Genomic DNA, 19,843 nt, shown 5'->3' on the forward strand with positions numbered 1-19,843 from the left:
TTAGTATGTGGATTAAAATTCTCCAGAAGAATGAGTGAATTCTCCATAATTCAAACAAAGAAGAACTCTGAAGTTTTCCCGTGTAAAGGGTATAAAGCAATTAATGTTGAAGAATTTATTTGATGCTTATAGAATTATTTTCTAACTAAAAGATACCAAAATGCTAAGACTTCATAGTTATTTTATTATTAAAAATGAGGATTTGATGAGTGAACAGATGAAATACCTTCATCATGAATTTAAAGTTGGTTATTCAAACATGATCCCCAAAATTTGTTATTTATTTATTTATTTATTTATTTATTTATTTATTTATATTTTTTGATCATGAAATAATGGCACTGCCTAATCACTGAATGTAAAAAGGGTTTTGGAGTTTCTGTGTAAATTTTTATTTACAAATGTTATGAAAGTACCTAGTAGATGTTAACATTGTTTAGTCACCGGCAAGCCAGAGTTGAATAAACCACACTACTTTGCTTCTCTACTTCTGTTTCTGAGGAACTATGCGGCAAGGCAGTCACCACAGGGGAGGTCTTCATTCGTGTGTGCCCAAATAGAACTTACGCAAAGCGTGTATTTAGGACTGATTGACTCCCTTTACTTTTACAAATTACACTATTCAGAGAATGCTGTGTGTCTCCCTGTGTTAGGTATCTATTTCGGTCAACTTTTTTGAGATATAACTTATATACAGTAAAAGTCACCAATTGTAAGAAAATTCTATGCATTTTGACAGTCGTTTCTATCCTTTTACCCACCACGACAATTAAGATACGAAACACTCCATCACCCCACAAGTTTCCCTCATGTACTTTTGTAATCACCTAACTCCCACCTCTTGGCTCCTGGCAACTGATGATCAGCTGTCTGTCAGTAAAAGCTTTTCCTAGACTTTTGTAAAACTAGTATCATATAGGCTATGTTCTTTCATATCAGCATAATTATTGTAAGATTCATCCATGTTGTTGTACATATCAATAGTCCCTTTTATTGCTAATTAATATTACAGTATATATATTATAGAACTATTTGTTTATCCATTCCCCAATTGGGAGACAACTAGATTGTTGCAGTTTGGGGTTATTATGAATAAAGCTACTGCTATTGTTCACGTAGAAGGTTTTTGTAGACCTATGTCTTCATTCTTGGGTAAATATATGAGTGTAATTGTCTGATCATTTTATAAGTATATGTTTAACTTTGTAAATGACTGCTAAGCTATTTTCCAGTATGGATGTACCATTTTACATTCCCATCAACAATGTTTGGCAATTCCAGTTGCTCTATATCCTTATCAATCCATGATATTATCAGTCATTTTTTATATTGGTCATCCTTGTGAATGCATAGTGGATTTTCATTGTGGTTTTAACTTCCACTAGCTTAAAGACTTAATGATGACCATATTTTCACATGCTCATTAGGTATCTGTATAGCTTCTTTGCTCACGTGTTTGTCAAAATTATTGGCTTTTAAAAAAATTGTTGGATTTTTATTTTTTAGTTATTGCTTATTCTCTTATTAAGTGTTAAGAGAGCTTTATATATTCTAGATTCAAAGTCCTTTCTCAGATGTATGTTTTGCAAATATATTTCCTTTGTGATTTGCCTTTTCATTTTCTTAACAGTGTCTTCCACATGATAAAAGTTAATTTTGATAAAGTCCAACTTATCCATTTTTCTTTTATAATTTCTGGGGTTTTTGTTTTGTTTTGTTTTATTTCTTGACTTAAGAAATCTTTGTCTAACCCAAGACCAGAAATACTTGCCCCTGTATTTTTGTGTGGAAGGTTTACTAAGTTCTTTTGAAGTTAATTTTTTCCATATGGTATGAGATAAGGGTAAAGGGTATTTCTTTGAATATAGATCGGGAAGATCATATTCTGCCTACTGACTGACCTGGCACTCTTGCAGAAAAATCACGTGGTTATATATGTGTAAGACTATTTCTGGAGTCTGTTTTTTCCTTTTTTTTTTTTTTTTTTTGGTATATCTGTGTTTGTAATCACTAATGTGTAATTTTTTCTATTTTATCTAATTTATCAAAGTAATTTTTGTTACTCTGGGCCCTTTGCATTTTTATATATATTTCAGAATCAAGCTGTTGTTCCTATAAAAATGTTTCCTGAGATTTTGAGTAGGATTACATAATGAATCTACAGATCGTTTTGTGATGAATTCATGTCTTTTGATCCATGAGTGTGATCTATCTTCCCACTGATCTAGGTCTTTTATATTTTCTCTTTATCAATGCTATATAGTTTTTAGTGTGCTTGTCTAGCACATCTTTTCTTAAACGTATTACTATTTCATACATTTTGATGCTATTGTAAATTGTGTTTTTAAAAGCTTACTTTCAACTGTTCATTATTAGCGTATAGAAATACAATTTGATAAAAATAAGTGTAAGTATTTGGGTGTGTTTAATATTGATCCTTAGTTTTCTTAATGTCTTTTTCTAGTGTGGGTATCAGGATAATGCTAACCTCAGAGAATAAATTAAGAAGTATTTCATCCTCTTGAGTTTTCTCAAGCAGTTTATGTAAAATTGGCATTATTTCTTCTTTAAATGTTTGGTAGAATTTACCAAGGAAGTCATCTGGGTCTGGAATTTTCTTTGTAGGAAGGTTTTAAGTACAAATTCAACTTCTTTCTTAGATAAGGGATTATTCCATTTATTTCTTCTTGGGTAAGCTTTGGTAGTTTATGTCTTTTCAGAGAACTTTTCCAGTTCATTGAAATTTTCTAATTTATTGGCATAAAGTTGCATATAATGCTTCTTTATTACCCTTTGAATGTATGTGCAATCTGATGTGATGTTCAATACCTCATCCCTGATACCATTAGTTTCTTCTTTTTTTCCTAATAATTACATCTAGAGGTTTATTGATTTTATTTATCTTCTCAGAAACCAACATTCGGTTTCATTGATTTTTCTGTTTTCTATTTTCACTTTCACTGATTTCTGCTCTTGTTTTTACTATTTATATTGGCTTTGCTTTGGATTTGATTTTCTCATTTTCTTGTTTATTAAGGTTAAGTTTAGATTATTGATTCAAACCTTCCTTTTCTAATTTGAGTGTTTATGCTGCATATTTCTCCATAAGCAGTATTTTAGCTGCCTGCCACCTTATTATCTTTCCAAATACAGAACAGTTAAGAATAGTGAAGAAGCATCTATATATCTATACCTTTGATTCAGTAATTGTTAACAGTTTACCCACTAAATGAGCATTTTGAGGCTGACATGTTTGTTTGAATTTTAAAATTTATGAATTATTTTAGGAGGTGGTTTTTTCAAATAATCAGATGTATTATTATGTAAATGTAGCCTTTCAATAGTTTCTCATACCATGTATGAAAGTAGTGGGTTTTTATGAAAACAATTATCACCATGAAGTTTTCTTTAATATTTAACTTTTCACATTATAAGCTGCTTATGTTTAATGGAATACATTTACTAATATAGCAGTAAGAAAATGCAAAGGTATAAATACACCTACAAAATAGGTAAGCATAATTACAAAATTCATGAAAACCTCAGTTTTTAGGTAAAATCAAAGAAAAAAATGTAAAAAGCTGTTGCAAGGTATGTTTTTTGGCATTTATTAAAAGTGTACTTAGTCACCTAAAAATGTTTTGAAGTCTTAGAGTTGTTATAGTCAGTATTTTATTTCTGTAGTGCATAAATTCAGTTTCTATTTTGAATATTTCTTCTCTCAGTGACTGGAATTTATCAAAGAAAATAGCCTTTAGCATACTTGGACAGATTTCAAACCTTCAACCAATTGCACCTTCCAATATTGTTTATTATTGGTTGATTTAGCGTATTTTTGGTAGAAATGGTGTAAGGTAAACTTTATTCCGATAAATCACATTAGATATTAAGAGTAGAGGTTGAGCTACAAAGGAAATGTTCTTATCTGTTAATTCATTCATCTCTGTTGCCTCTGGATCTGATTGAATTTTCTTGTGGATAGTTTTTTCCTACTTTTCTGCATATTACGTAGTATTTGATTGGGTTCCAGATATGAATTTTACATTGTTTGGTACTGGATACTTTGTCTTCCTTAAATATTCTTGTTCTTAGATACCGTCAAGTTACTTAGAAACAATTTGGTTTTTTTGAATCTTGCTTTTAAGATTTATTAGAAAAACCTGAGCAGTGTTTAATCTAGACCTAATTATTTTCCACTACTGAGGTAATACTTTTCTTAGTACTCTACCTACTCTGAATTACAAGGTTTTCCAGGCTGGCTGTCAAGAACAGGCATTCTTCCCAGTCTTGTGTGAGTAACAGGTATATTCTTTCTAATCCTGCATGGTTTCTTCCCCCCAGACTCTGGAACTTTTCTCACACACATATGCTGAGTAGTGTTTTTTTTGCTGAGTACTCTGCATGGGCCATTTGCAGATCTCTGTAGTTAATCTTTTTGTGCACCTGTCTTCTCTCTGGTATTCTGTCCCATGAATTCTAGTTGCTTTAGTTTTCCTGGTCTTGGGGAAGGCAGGGGTAGAGGAGTCTCTTTCCCTTTCTGGTGCCATAGTCTAGAAGCCCCTGGTAGGAAATAAGCTGTTGTTGCCAAAGTGATAGGTTCTTTCCCTACTCAGTACCTTTTGCCAAATAGCCAAATAACAAAACAGTATTTGATGGCAAGCACATAATTTATTCAGTGGCCAGAGAATGGAGAAGGGGGGCTCATGCTCTAAAGGCACCTTTTCCCCAGTTTGGTCTCAAGGTCAGGGTTTTATGGAGTTAGGGTAATTAAGGGGCTGGTAAAGTTGACAGAGGGGTTTTTCCTGGGAAGGGAGAGGAGCCTTTGGAATCAAGAGTACCACCTCTTTTCTTCCCCTAACTGGACACAGTCGGATCTGTGATGGGCTGTTAGGTGTGTTTTTGTTATTACATACAGTTCTATGATGATGATCCCGAGGTCATCTGGAGGGTTAGCTAGCACATCAGACCAGTTGAAAACTGGCCTTGACAAGGGAATTAAAAGCAAAAATGAACTATTGGGACCTCATGAACATAAAAAGCTTCTGCACTGCAAAGGAAACAATCAACAAAACTAAAAGGCAACCAATGGAATGGGAAAAGATATTTGCAAATGACCTATCGGACAAAGGGCTAGTATCCAAAATCTATAAAGAGCTCACCAAACTCCACACCCAAAAAACAAATAACCCAGTGAAGAAATGGGCAGAACACATGAATAGACACTTCTCTAAAGAAGACATCCAGATGGCCAACAGGCACATGAAAAGATGCTCAACATCGCTCCTCATCAGGGAAATACAAATCAAAACCACACTCAGATATCACCTCATGCCAGTCAGAGTGGCCAAAATGAACACATCAGGAGACTATAGATGCTGGCGAGGATGTGGAGAAACGGGAACCCTCTTGCACTGTTGGTGGGAATGCAAACTGGTGCAGCCACTCTGGAAAACAGTGCAGAAGTTCCTCAAAAAATTAAAAATAGACCTACCCTATGACCCAGCAGTAGCACTGCTAGGAATTTACCCAAGGGATACAGGAGTGCTGATGCATAGGGGCACTTGTACCCCAATGTTTATAGCAGCACTCTCAACAATAGCCAAATTGTGGAAAAAGCCTAAATATCCATCAACCGATGAATGGATAAAGAAATTGTGGTTTATATACACAATGGAGTACTACATGGCAATGAGAAAGAATGACATATGGCCCTTTGTAGCAACGTGGATGGAACTGGAGAGTGTGATGCTAAGTGAAATAAGCCATACAGAGAAAGACAGATATCATATGTTTTCACTCTTATGTGGATCCCGAGAAACTTAACAGAAACCCATGGGGGAGGGGAAGAAAAAAAAAGGTTAGAGTGGGAGAGAGCCAAAGCATAAGAGACTCTTAAAAACTGAGAACAGAGGGTTGATGGGGGGTGGGAGGGAGGGGGGGGTGGGTTATGGGTATTGAAGAGGGCATCTTTTGGGATGAGCACTGGGTGTTGTATGGAAACTAATTTGACAAAAAATTTCATATAATAAAAAAATCAATAAAAAAAAAGAAAACTGGCCTTGAGGGCTTGTTTGGAGTTTGTGGCTTCTGGCATTTGGCCTTAGCTTCTGGTGGCAAGCAGCACCTCTGAGCAGGGCTAGAAAACTGAGTTACTGTGACTTGTTAGCGAGTCCCCAGTGATGGGGATGACTGGGATGGTCATAGAGTTCACCTCTTTTATTTCCTGTCTCTCAAGGATCGCTGTATTTTATTGCATGATGTCTTTTTAAATTTTTTTTTTTTTTTACGTTTATTTATTTTTGAGACAGAGAGAGACAGAGCATGAACGGGGGAGGGGCAGAGAGAGAGGGAGACACAGAATCGGAAACAGGCTCCAGGCTCCGAGCCATCAGCCCAGAGCCCGACGCGGGGCTCGAACTCACGGACCGTGAGATCGTGACCTGAGCTGAAGTCGGATGCTCAACCGACTGAGCCACCCAGGCGCCCCTTGCATGATGTCTTTTAACGCATGGTGTTTTAAAAACCACTATTTCATATATTTTGTCTGTTGTTTTCTTGGTGGTTTCAGACAGGAAGTTAATTCTGGTCACGGTTACTCTACCTTGACCAGAAATAGAAGTACCTCATCTAGTTCTGAGAGCAGTGATTAAAAGTAGATTTCAAAATATTATATGTTATGTGTGTGTTTAATGGTTCTGTCATTTACTTCTCTTTGGTCATCTGCTTTCTCATTGCCCTTAACTAAGCATTACAAGCCCCTGGTGTTCTTTTTTTTTTTTTTTTTTCCCTCTTTTATTTTTTAAAATAAGCCCCTGGTGTTCTTTAAGTACTCTCCTTTTTCCCATGCTGCTCCCTCTCAGTGACTGGCCTTGTCTCCTGGGTCATCAAAACATCTCATGTCATTAGGAAACTCTTAATATCCTGGACCTTCTCTCCAAAGAAAAACCTTATTTTCTGCCTGGGGGTCTCTGAGTGTGAGGAAACTGTCCTGTTTACTGATGGCCACCTGCCTGCTCCGTTTACCCTTTCCTCTCAGCAACACCATTCATAGGTCTCTTGGTTCTGTCTTCCATTTCTCCTAATCTTTTGACTTCTACCCCTCAGATGGGAAACCTATCTAAGTTGCTCTAATTTAGTATAAATGAAAACAAAAGTAGAGAGTTCCTCTTTACTTACTATTTCATTTCTCCTCTTTTATTCAGACTTCTCAAAAGAGTAGTTTGCATTGTTTGCTCTTCATTTTCATACCGTTGACTTCTCAACTAGGTGTACTATGGCTGTCCTCCACCATCCTATTGAAATTGTTCTCATTAAAGTAAGCAGTGATCTACCCTCTTAATTACCAAATCCAGGAGACGTGTTTTCAGTTCTCACATTATGGGACCTATCTAGCTCGTGCAGTCGAAGGAGCTACTGAAAGGAAGTATAGTATTTTTAGGCAGAAAAGTCCATTAATACTTCACATTCAGAATAGTTTGTTACTTCTGATAGCATTATTCCTTTAATAACTTCCTTTGGGAGAACTCAAAAGTTGTTTGTAAAGCACCTTCCATTTATATAGCACATACAGTCCCTAAAGTGCACTGTAGTACTTCTTAACATTACAGACAGGCGGTATTAAGGAATGCAACCATCTGCAGAGTTGAAGCTTATACACAATGTAACAGATTGTCTAAGTAAGTAATATTTTGGCAGAAAATATCTAAAGGGAAATTTTCCTAGTTAGCAACATGTTCTTTCTGATTTATAAATGTTGTTCATGCTTAGTAAGAAGAAGTTATAGGTATAATAAAATATAATCCAAGACAGTGAATTTACTTTATTAAAAAGGAAAGGGGCTTGAACTTGTCACCTTGAAAATTCAAAATAGCTTCTGTAGGAAATCTGCTTTAATTATCTATGGGTGAAAGTTATTTCCAAAATAACTTCTAAACTTTATGTCTGTTACTTTTCCGTTGTAGTTTCTAGGTAACAGTTGTTCACCAACCTGTTGGGTTATGATATATATGTTTTTTTTAAGTCTCAGTAGAAACAAGCAAAATAAACATTACCATTTTAAACTCTTTGAAATTAAAACATAATTCTTCTTTGTTATCTGATGATTTTCCCAGAATGTCTCATTTCCCTTTGCTTTATTTTTCTTCATAGTTCTTATCCCTTGCTAATATACACATATTATTTATTTATCATGTCTGGATCTCCTTCCCCCCATTAGAATGTAATCTCCATAAGATGCAAAATACTGTTTTGATCATGGCAGTATTTTCAATGGCCAAAAAAGTACCTGGCACACAGTAGGACATCAGTAAATCCTTGTTGACTGGAAGGAAGACAGGAAAAGAGGAAGGAATCAAGGAAGAATAAATGCCAGTGTCCTCTTTAAAAAGCTTAAGAATGTAACAAAAACTATTTTTTGAAATATGTTTGAAATATTCTGGCAAGTGACTCTTTTTAAAAACATTTAAACCCTTTGTGCAGTATTATTCCCTCAAAACTCTTAAGCAACTCAGGGAGATGATTCATACAATTAAGGGAACTACATGGTATATATCTGTAGTGCTTTGGAAAACAAAGTGTGAGTAAGAGTAACACTGAGGAGATATCTATATTTTAAGATTTAGAAGCTTGAATACTTGAAATGTATGCTAAAATTCATTTTCTTCACCTTTTTAAAAATACAGTGATAAATCAGGAATCTAGATGTCCTGAGAAATAGGGAGATAAGCGACCTGTATGAATTATGAGTACTTTTCTTTATTGTAGATTTTTTAAATGTTAGAATGATGTGAATATTAAATGAGATCTTTATTGTGATAGATTTCTTAAAAGTTAATGTATAACTTTATACACACACACACACACACACACACTGAGGAGATACATCTCACACCCTCCTGTAAAGTACCTTGTAGAATAAAAAAATTTTGTTTTAATGTTTATTTATTTTTGAGAGAGAGAGTATGAGTGGGAGAGGGGCAGAAAGAAAGAGAGAGAGAGAGATACACAGAATCAGAAGCAGGATCCAGTCTCTGAGCTGTCAGTACAGAGCCCAACACAGGGCTTGAACCCATGAACTGTGAGATGATGACCTGAGCCGAAGTTGGACATATATCCAACTGCGCCACCCGGGTGCCCCAGTACCTTGTAGGATTTTGAGCCCTACAACTGAAGCATGCTTTCAGTGTAGAGTTCTAATGAGCTAATACAAGGGACCATCCTAAACACCCTGTGTTTAGTACATAAAGACGAAAACTTGGAGTTTGCCCAAAAAGAGGAATAGTTCGTTGTTGAGAGTTTGAGAGGAGGAAGTTCTGAAAGTTTATATAACCTGGAGGGAGGTGAATCTTAGCCATCAAATAAGTTTTTGGAGACTTCCTTTGCAAGAACAAGTTTGATCATGTAATTCTCTAATAAAAATCTTTTATTGGTATATATATATCAAATCATTATATTGTACACCTTGAACTAACACAATGTTGTAAGTCAGTTACATCTCAAACTGAAAAAAAATAAATTTAAGAAGATTACAAAATTTTCATTGGTTCCCGTTATTTTTTTAAAAAAATCGTTTATCATATAACACTCATAAAGAAAAAGTGTGAGTATCATAATTGTACACCTAAATGAATTTTTCATATCTTAATATAGCTATGTAACCAAGAACAGCATCCAGATCAAGAAACAGGGTATTACCTAAACCAGAAGGTCCCCTCAACGTCTCCTAGTTTCTGCCTGCCCTTCTCCTAACAGTATTCATTTCTAATGACATAGATTTTTAAAAAATTATTATTTTATACAGATAAAATTAGCTGGTTTGTATTCTAGTGTTTGCTGTCTGATGTCTCTTGCTCAGCATGTTGCTAAGGTCCTCTATCTTGTTGCATGCACCCGTAGGTTGTTCTCAATGTCTTCAAATGTTCCATTCTGTGAATATATTATAAAATATTTATCTACCATATTATTTGTGGGCATTTGGGTGGTTTCCCATTTTTGAGCTATTTTGAGTAATGCTACTATTACAATACTGTCCTTTTTTTTATTGGGAATAAACCTGGGAACGGAAAATAGTTAGGTGGAGTAGACAGAATTAACAGGCCTCATAGAGATTTGCATGCTTTATCTTACATGGCAAAAGAGATTTTGCAGATGTGATTTAAGAATCTTGAGTTGGAAAGACTGTCCTGGATCATCCAGGTGGGCCCACGATATTCACAGAGGCTCAAAAGGGTAAGGGCGGGGGGGTGGGGGGGGCGCAGGAGAGTCAGAGGAGGAGGTGTGATCATTGGAACAGAAGTCAAAGTGACACAACTGGGGACCTCAGGCCAAGCAGTACAGGCAGGTGGGAAAGTCCGGGAAAAACAACTTTAGAACAGTCAGAAGGAACATAGTCAGAAGGAACAGTCAGCAGGTGCTAGAGAACTTGATTTTGGCTTAGACCAAATTTGTACTTCTGACCTCCAGGTCTGCAGGATAATACATTTATGTTGTTTTAAGCCCCCAAATTTGTGTTAATATGTTACAACAGCTATGGAAACGAATACGGGACATAATAGAATTTACACATGGTCAGCTTTAAGAGTTACTGCCAAAGAGTTTTCAAATGTTGTACCAAATTAACCTCTCACTGGCAACACTTCCGTGCTTCTGCTTTTCCCCATATCCTTGACGTTTGAATTGTCTGGTTTTTTTTTTCCCTTTAACCATTCTGGTGGACATTTAGTCAAATCATGTTGCAGTTTTAATTTTATTTCTTTAGTGATAAATGATACTCATTTTTTCCAGGTATTTATATGCCATGTAGATATGCTCTTTTGCAAAGCTTCTATTCATTTCTATAGAATTCTTTCGTACTGATTCACAAGATTTTATTTACATATTCTGAATTATTTTTATTAGTTTCTTTTCTCCCCCTTTGGCAGTCTAGTTGCATATATGTAGGCTAATCATTTCAATTCATTCTAGGATTGGCTTGGATTGGGGTAATTGCAGTTTTAATAATACTCAGTCTGTCCCTAATTCTTCCTTTTTCTTGAGCTTGCTTCTCCCAGGCTTTTAATTGAGAGGTTAGAGGCTCTTTGTCTCCTCAGCCCTGAAATATTGAGTCTGATCTAGCACTGCCATTTGGATGTTTCCAGACAAATCTCTAACCTTTCACCTCATGAAACTTCAGAATCTGGTGAATGTCTTCCTGGGAAGGAAGAACTACCTATGTGGCGTGTTCTCTCCCCTCAGCTGGTCTTGGTTTCCTACGGTATGTTTCCACAAATATGAAGGATATTTTACCTCTACTCTCTGAAGTTTTAGACCTAGTTCCTCAGCTCCCCTTGCAACTCCATAACTCAGTAAATTTTCTGTGGGACACTAGGGTTGAGGGTCCTTAAGTTTCAAAATTTTTACTCCAGTCCCATGAACCACTAAAAACTCTTGTAGTTTGTTCTCCAGCAGAGCTTCTCTGCTTGGGCCAGGCTTGAGTTTATTAAAATATATATGGCTTCTTTAATGGAACCTTGGTGTGCCTCCACTCTTCTTTCCCCTTTACTCCCAGGGTACATTCCCAACATGACTTTTCTGGTCCCTTCTTATCTCTTCACTCATTTTTTTTTGCTTTCTAATATTTTATCTCTGTACTGGAGCTTTAATTTGTGAAGGAATCACCCTCTTTCTTCTCAGTATTTACAAACACCTGAAACACATGTGTATATCCTTCCCTTCACCTGGATAACTCACATTCATCGTTCCAATCTCAGTTTAGAGATGAAGTGTTCCCTGATGTCTCCCTCCCCATACACTTGTTCAGATATGAGTATGACACCCTCTGTCTGCTCCTGTAAAGCACTTTTTAGGTCCCCTTTAGTACTTATCCCGCTGTATTATAATGGCTCACCTCCTTGTTTGTCAGTATCTTCCACCAGGCTCTAGAAAAAGCTTATCTGTGTACCTCTGTTCCATATTACATTCCTGTCACAGAGCACAGTGCTCATTACATAATTGCCATTCTGTTGAAATGGATGCCCAAAGTGTTAAATTAATATTTAAATGCATTGAGAGATAGGAGGAAATGTGAAGACAAAAACTAAAAATAAAAGTACCTTTTATTAAAAAAAACAGTAAGTGCTTAAAAGTTAAATGAGATCCAAATATCAAGTACTTTTAGAAAACAAACAACAATATGTATGTATGAGAAACAGGGACCTGAGAGGATGACATAAAAATGTTGGGATGATTATCATAGAATATCAAATTAACTTTTACTTTTTTCCTTATACCTTATATATTTGGTCCTTTGCAACAAGTGTATCATCAGTTATAAAATAGGAAGCAGTTTTCATTGAGGTAAGAGGAGGAAAAAAACATGAGACTAAGATACTTAATTAAATCCTCCATAAGGATTTGTTGGTTGGATAAATGTGACCCACTAGTTACCGAAATGAATCAAGTGCTCAGAATTGAAGGGTAGAGTGAGATAAAAGGAGCTCAGAGAAAAAAAATCCCCAGTTTACCTCACATATCTGGGTAAATTCCAAGTGGATCAAAGAATTAAATATAAAATGTGAAATCACTCAAGGGATGGAAGAAAACATAAGTGAGTAAGCTAGGAATAGGGAAAGCTTCTAACTGATTGAACATTCAGAAGCAATTATGAAATGATTGAAAGTTTGATTATATTAAAGTTTTTACATGACGGAAAAAACCTTACACAAAATAAAAAGATGACAAACTTGAGAAACATTTTATAACTTACAAAAAAATATAATATAAAATAATATATGTATGATATATAGTAATATAAAAAGCTGCTAAAATGAGAAGTCAGAGGCCAATAACCCTCAAGAAAAAAAACGTAGATACCTCTTATTTGGAAAAGATGCTCAGTGTCCCCCATGAATTGAGAAATGCAAAGTGAAAGTACATAGAGATGCCATTTCTCATCTGTCAAGTTAGCAAAAAGTCAAAAAAGTTTAAAACCACATTCTGTTGACAAGACTGTGGGGCAACAGTCACTCCTCACACAGTGTGACTTCAAATACAAACCTTATGGAGGAGAGTTCGTGAGTGTCTAACAACAGATAAACCTTTGCTTTTTTACCCTGCATTTCTACTTCTAAGGACCTATTCCATAGATGCACTAGCAAAACTATGAAAAGATGTTCACAAGACTGTTCATTGAATCATTATTTGGAATAGAACAAAACTGGAATAGCCCAAATGTTCCTCACAAGGGGATTAAACAAAGTGTGGTGCATCCATAGATTGGAATGCCATGTAGCTTTTGAAAAAGGAAGAGGAAGAGGCAAAAAAAAAAAAAAAAGACTGAAGAATATCTCCAAGATATATTAAGTTAAAAAAAAGTGAAAAGATACGTGTGCAGTGTGCTATTGTTTACCTAAGAAAGGGAGTGGTGTAAATATACCGTTTTGCTTATTTTTTAAGAAATGGAAGGATAAGTCATAAAATCCAGAAAAATGATTACCAGTAGTAGGGGAGGGGATGTGTGAAGAATGCATTGGAGAGACCAAGGATAAAAGCTAGACTTCTTTGAATATACTTGGTTGTGTAGATTTAACTTTGAAGTCATATGAATATTTTATGTAGTTCTAAAATGGAATGAAAGTGAAAGGAGAAATTACTAAAAATCAAAAGTAAAATGGAAAATCTTAATGCAAATGTTTGTCCAGGACATGGAGAGGCACTCTTTCATTTGACTTTTTACTTTACTCTTTTGACAGCTTTGTAGTAATTTGTTTTTTAGCCTTATTGGGATATATTTAAAGGACAGCAAGAACGTCCCCCCAAAACCCATGAACTCTTTTCAGTAATCATGTTACTGATAGTTTATTAATGATTAATTATTAATCATGGTTACTGATGGTATTATTACCATTATTCTCAGACTGTTGTGTGTGCTCAGTGGAATGGATACTTGGTTGCTGTGAAGAAAGCTGAAAACTGGAAACGTTTATAGGGAAATGGAGGATAAGAAGTTGAAAGGAGTTTTTTTTTTTTTTCTTTTTGGTGACCTTTATTTTTTTCTGTGAGATAATGGGGGCAGTCATCTTCATATTGTAAGTGGATTCAAGATTAGCTAGTTAGGTTGGAGGAGAATATGTATGCTTTATATTCCTGCTAAAAGGGATGGTTGGGGGATAGAACGCACACCCCGTTGATAGATTCTATAACTTTGTGTTGCTGTTATTATGTAAAAAAAACAAAACCAAAAGCAAACAACTAAGAAACCTCCTAGGGACCATAGCCAGATATAGCCAGACAATTATTCTACCCTAATTATATGGATATATAGTTTGCGCAAGGGGATAACCTCAGGTGGTTGTTTTTGTTTTTTTAAGTCTCATTCTCCAAAACTTAAATGTTTTAGGCTTTGGTCAGATTTTCCATCCAAAGCTTGCATTTTAATCTCAAAGAGAGTTTCTCTGAGTTTTATAAAAGTCTGAATAGGAGAGAATATTTACAAATGATATATCTAGTAAGGGGTTACTATCCAATATTTAAAAAGAACTCATACAACTCAGCACCAAAAAACAAACAAACAAAAAAAACCCAAACCAAAAACAAATAATCTGATTAAACATGGGCAGAGGACCTGGATAGACATTTTTCCATAGAAGACATACCAACAGGTACATGAAAAGATGCTCAGCATCACTAATCATCAGGGAAATGCACTGATGCATTTCCACAGTGAGCTATCACCTCACATCTGTCAGAATGGCTAGAATCAAAAAGGCAAGAAATAACAAGTGATTAGGATGTGGAGAAAAAGGAACCTTTGTAACACTGTTGGGAATGTAAATTGGTGCAGCCACTGTGGAAAATCTTAGGTTCCTCAAAAAAACTAAAAATAGAACTGTCATATGATCTGGCAATTCTATTTCTGGGTATTTATCTAGGATTTTTAAAGATATCTTTTGGTTACTAATTTCTAATCTAGAACATACTTTGTATAACTGGAAACTTTTTACATTTATTCAGACTCTTTTATGGCATCAGATATTGTTGACTTGGTAAATGACTGATGTGCACAGCATAATGTGTGCTTTGCTCTTTTGGGTGAGGTATTCTATAAGTGTCAACTAAGTAAACTTTGGATGTTTGAGTTTTCTGTATGCTTATTGATTTTCTGGGTACTTGGTTTTTTCAATTCTTCAGAGAGAAGAAATTGAAATTTTCAATTATAATTGTTGATTGGTCTGTTTTCTTATAGATTAAATTTCAAAATATATGCTTCATATATCAAATGCAGTAAACAGTTTAGGAGGGAAATTATTCTTTAAATAATTTTTACTAGCATTAATTAAAATTACTTCTTAAGTAAATTTTACTAGCCTTATTTTGAAAAGCCTCATTAGAATATATCTTTGGTTTGTCCTATGGTATAGGCTGTTTGTAGCATTACTATATACAAAAGAAAATTTATTTGCTACATTTTATTGTTTATCTTATCCATGTTCTTGTTTTGCTTGGCAGCGTCTATGTTTTTGAAACAGGCATTTGAAGGAGAATACCCTAAATTGTTACGTCTTTATAATGACTTATGGAAGCGTCTCCAACAATACAGCCAAAATATTCAAGGAAAGTTTAATGCAGGTGGAACTGCAGACGTCTGCGTTGACCTACAACACATTGGAGATGATGCACAAGACATATTCATAGCAAAGAAGCCAAATTATGAGTACGTTTATTTGATCAAACCTATTTGTTGTCATGATAAGGATTTTATCTACTGTTTTTATTATAAACTAGAAATTGAGGATGTGCTAATCTTCTAAATATTTGTAATGATCATTATTTATATGTATACCTTAGAAGACTTTGCAACTCTTCAGTGAGAAGTCAGGCTTCATCCTTAATTGAGCAGCCTGGTTCCTAACTGGAATCTGATGTAAAGTATAGCACCCAGTAGGGTAGGTAGAAGCTAGGAGACGAGCAGATGTGGTCACTGTCTTTTAAATGATAATATACCTCTAATTGCATCAGATAGTATCATTATTGATGCACCAGTGGCATCAACATGATCTAAAAGGAACTGGTATGTTCAGGAGGGAAATAAATCGTATGCTGAGATAGCTTCTCAGTCTGGTAAGAAAAAACTGAGTATAGTCACATTTACACTTGAAATCTCTTAGCTCCACTCATAAAGTACAGTATATTTAGGCACCATATTTAGGCATCCTATTTAGGCACCACTTTGGAAAACAGTATACCATCTCAGTAAGTTTAAACCAGCCAGATTTTCTCCTAAATTGAATTATATTATTTTCAGATTTCTATTTGAACAGCAAACTGGCTTGTACATTTTCTTCAAACACTAGAATCATTTATTTTGACAAGGCTGCTCAGGTAACAGCAAATTCTTATCACCCACCTTGTAAAAAAAAAAGTTGGGTAGATTTAAATGTTTCTCTTTCAATTTTTATTTTTCTAAATACTTAAATTGTGTCCACTGTAGTAAGAAGTTCTGACTGAGGAAATATAGGATGTAGAAGTTTTCATTAGCAAGACAAATGGCAGGACTCTAGGCTGGAAAGATAGAATGAGACTATACTCTTTTCTTCAGTAATTCATTTATGCTAAACATGGAAACTAGATAAGAACTAAAGGAAGAGGAGACAAGAAAACTGACCTCATATCTGTTGATCTACAAAGATATAAAATAAGTTTTTTTAAGTATAAAAAATAGAATATATAGTATTATGCTATTTTTGTCTTAGTTTTATTTTTAAGTCTTTATTCGTGTACCAAAAAAGACCTGAAAGTATATACAACAAATGGTGATAGTGGTTTATCTCCTGGAGGTAGAATTTTTGTTTTGTATTTTGTGCTTTTCTTTAAAATTAAAAAGGGATGGAAGTAAGGCTGTAAATTCAAAGGAGAGAAAAAAATCAGAGAGGAAAAACATTCTGTGTTTTGACTAATGGGGTCGCACTGTCACCCTTTGGAGGTCAAATTCAATAAAGTAGTTGGTGCAGGGGAGGAGGTATCCATATACTAAAAAGCCAAAAAATCATGAGGGTAGTAAGGAAACAGATACATTGGGTTATAAATATTCTTTTGAGAAGTAAGGTAGAGAAGAAAACATGAATTTGACCATGTTAACTGAGCTAAAGGAAAGTTCTTGTCTTTTGTTTTTAATGATAGAGGGAGTGTTGACAGTGTTTCTAAATAGAAGTAGCCAGTGGAGAGGGAAAGAGATAGGAGATGCAAGAATGGAGAGAGGTAATGAATGGGACAGGGGCCTAAAAAATTAGAGTAAGGACACAAATAGCCAGGTTAGCATTTTTATCATTCACTATTCATGCTCAATTTTGGGTAGTGGTAATTTGCTGTGAAGAAAATAGAATAAGATGATGCGATAGAGTGCCATATATAGGGTGATCAGGGACGAGCTCTATGAGTAGGTGACATTTGACCTGAGATCTGCATAATGTGAAGGAATCAGCCATGGAAGATTTGGAGTAAGATATTTGCAGGCAGAGAGAACAGCAAATTTAGAGTCCTTGAGAATCAAGGTGGAGAGATTGAGGAGTAGAAAGCTAGAACACAGTGAGCAAGAAGGAGAGGGGTACAACATGGGGTTAGAGAGGAAGGGAAGTGTAAGACCATGTAGGACCACAGGCTATGGTATGGATTCAAATACAGTGGAAATCATTGCTTTTAAAAGAGGAATAATGTGAATTGATAAACCTTTTAAAATTACCACTCTGGCTTCTATGTGGACAGCTTGGAGGGGAGGTGTTACCACAGAGAAGGAAAAGTAGAAAATGGGAGCTATTTTGTTTGACTGGACAAGGAATGATAATGGCTTGGATTAGGATGAGAGGAAGAGATGGAGAGAATTGGTCAGATTGATTCAAGATATTCGAGGGCAGGCCAATAGAACTTGCTGGTAGATTGGATCTGAGAAGAAAAGAAGAATCAAGGATACTTGGATAAGTAAGTCTGAAGTGATAAAGTTGTTAGGAGTTGTTAAAAAGGTAGCTGAATGTGAATCATATTTGGGAGTCATCATTTTGTAGATTTTTAAGATCAAGGGATTAGAGGAGATTCTATAGGAAAAGATGTATATAAAGAGAAAAAAGAACCCTGGCCCAAGATAGGCACTCCAGAGTTGAGCAGAAGAGTGGCAACCTACAAAGGGGACACTAAGAGAAAAATGGTGAGATGACAGGAACCCCAAGGAATGAGTTCATTTAAGTTGGAGGAGGACTTGTTCACTGTGTCACACGCTATTGAGAAGTTGACCTCTTGATATGGCAAAGTAAGGCTGTTTGAGGTCTAGGTATGGAATGGTGGGTACAAAAGTATTGTTAGAATGGATGAAAGACAAAATGGGAGAAGATTGACTTCTGGGGCGACAGCACCATCTACTCCACTGACCTACCCCCGGTGAAACTGGTGAAAACTGCAAACATTTTTTTTTGTTTTTTTTTTGTTTTTTTTTAATTCTCTGGAAAGGGTACTAAAGAAAAATCAACTACTCAAGAAAATCTATGGGAGTACCTGGGTGGCTTAGTTGGTTAAGTGTCCCACTCTTGATTTTGGCTCAGGTTGCGATCTCACATTTGCAGGTTTGAGCCCCACGTTGGGCTCTGTTATCAGTGCAGAGCCTGCTTATGATTCTCTCTTTCTCCCTCTCTGCCTCCCCCTCCCCCCCAAAATTCTGTGAACATTCAGTGAGAATTTTGTAAGAGCGTGTGATGTTTGAAACAAGAATGTTTCCTCCCTTCATCCTCCCTCCTCCCTGCTCAGCAAGGCATAGACTCGTCTCCAGACTGCAGCAGCCAAGAGCAAAGGGCTCCCTCTCCCCACAGCTTCAACAGGAGAGCTTTATTCCTGGGAGGAGCAGAACCTCAGTGTTTCTCATTCTTCCCTCAGCTCTCTGTAGCTGAGGCTAAGTCTCAAGCAGATGAGATCAGTAGGTGGGTGCTTCCTTATAGTGAACTACCCTCACTGAAGGAGTGCAGTCTCTATCTTGTTGGACTCCCTGAAAATACTGGGGCCCCAATAAATCTTCCCCTGGCTTTTAAAATAGTGGTTCCATGTCAGGAAAGGCAAACTGAGAGGCCCTCAGGCTGCTGCCCACTTACCCCTAACCCCTGCCAAGTTCCTCCAGTGAGGTGTCACTTAGAAGCTCACCATTTTCTCCATCTCTAGCTCCAGAACTCTGGCACAAAAATTCTCCTGGGGGAAGAAACAAGCAGCTAAAAAGCTAGCTCCTAATCTCCTTCCAAAGTAACTGACATTATTTGCAACTTGAGGACATTTTCAAAAACAGTGGAAGTTGTGGTGAGGGGCAGGGGGAGGATATTCATGGCTCTAATGAAGATGCAGATTATACTATAGGCCAGCTAGCTCATAAGAGAGATCTGTGGAATAAGAAAACTGGAAAGAGCTCTTGGAGGTCAGATTATCAAACATGACCTCAGAAATTATTCTATCAAAGGAGCTACGATTAGATGGGATTCGTTTGGAAAGGAGTTTATGGTTCACAGCATTGTTAAAAACAGTAGAGCAATCTGTGGCCACTGAGTGTGGTCAGGGAAAGAGAGGAAACAGAACTCTGTTAAGACCACTGTTACCCCTGGGTGACTATGCGCATCCTCAAAGCTCTGCCCCTCTGTGGTGCAATATCAAAGGTTTTGCACTGTAAGGGAGAAAGAAACTTCACAAAAATAATCCAGCCAGTCACTAAACATGCAAATAACAATAACAAGCCTCAGAGGTGTAGCGATCTAGTACCCAGAGTTGCAATAATATATTATCAGAAATGTGCAGTTTGTAACAAAAATTATGAGGCATACAAAGGAACATAACAGCGTGACCCAGA

At 36.0% G+C, this 19,843-nt stretch overlaps 1 protein-coding gene across 1 annotated transcript in view; it reads left to right on the forward strand.

Annotated features, from left to right (window-relative positions):
- COG5 (component of oligomeric golgi complex 5) overlaps positions 1-19,843 on the forward strand; it is a 310,152-nt gene that overhangs the window by 221,609 nt on the left and 68,700 nt on the right. The window contains exon 12 of the mRNA XM_042915183.1: positions 15,484-15,688. Within this exon, the coding sequence (XP_042771117.1) occupies positions 15,484-15,688 (205 nt within the window). The remainder of the gene's footprint in view (positions 1-15,483; positions 15,689-19,843) is intronic.

The sequence above is a fragment of the Panthera leo genome, chromosome A2 (assembly GCF_018350215.1).
Source record: "Panthera leo isolate Ple1 chromosome A2, P.leo_Ple1_pat1.1, whole genome shotgun sequence".
Classification (NCBI taxonomy): Eukaryota; Metazoa; Chordata; class Mammalia; order Carnivora; family Felidae; genus Panthera; species Panthera leo.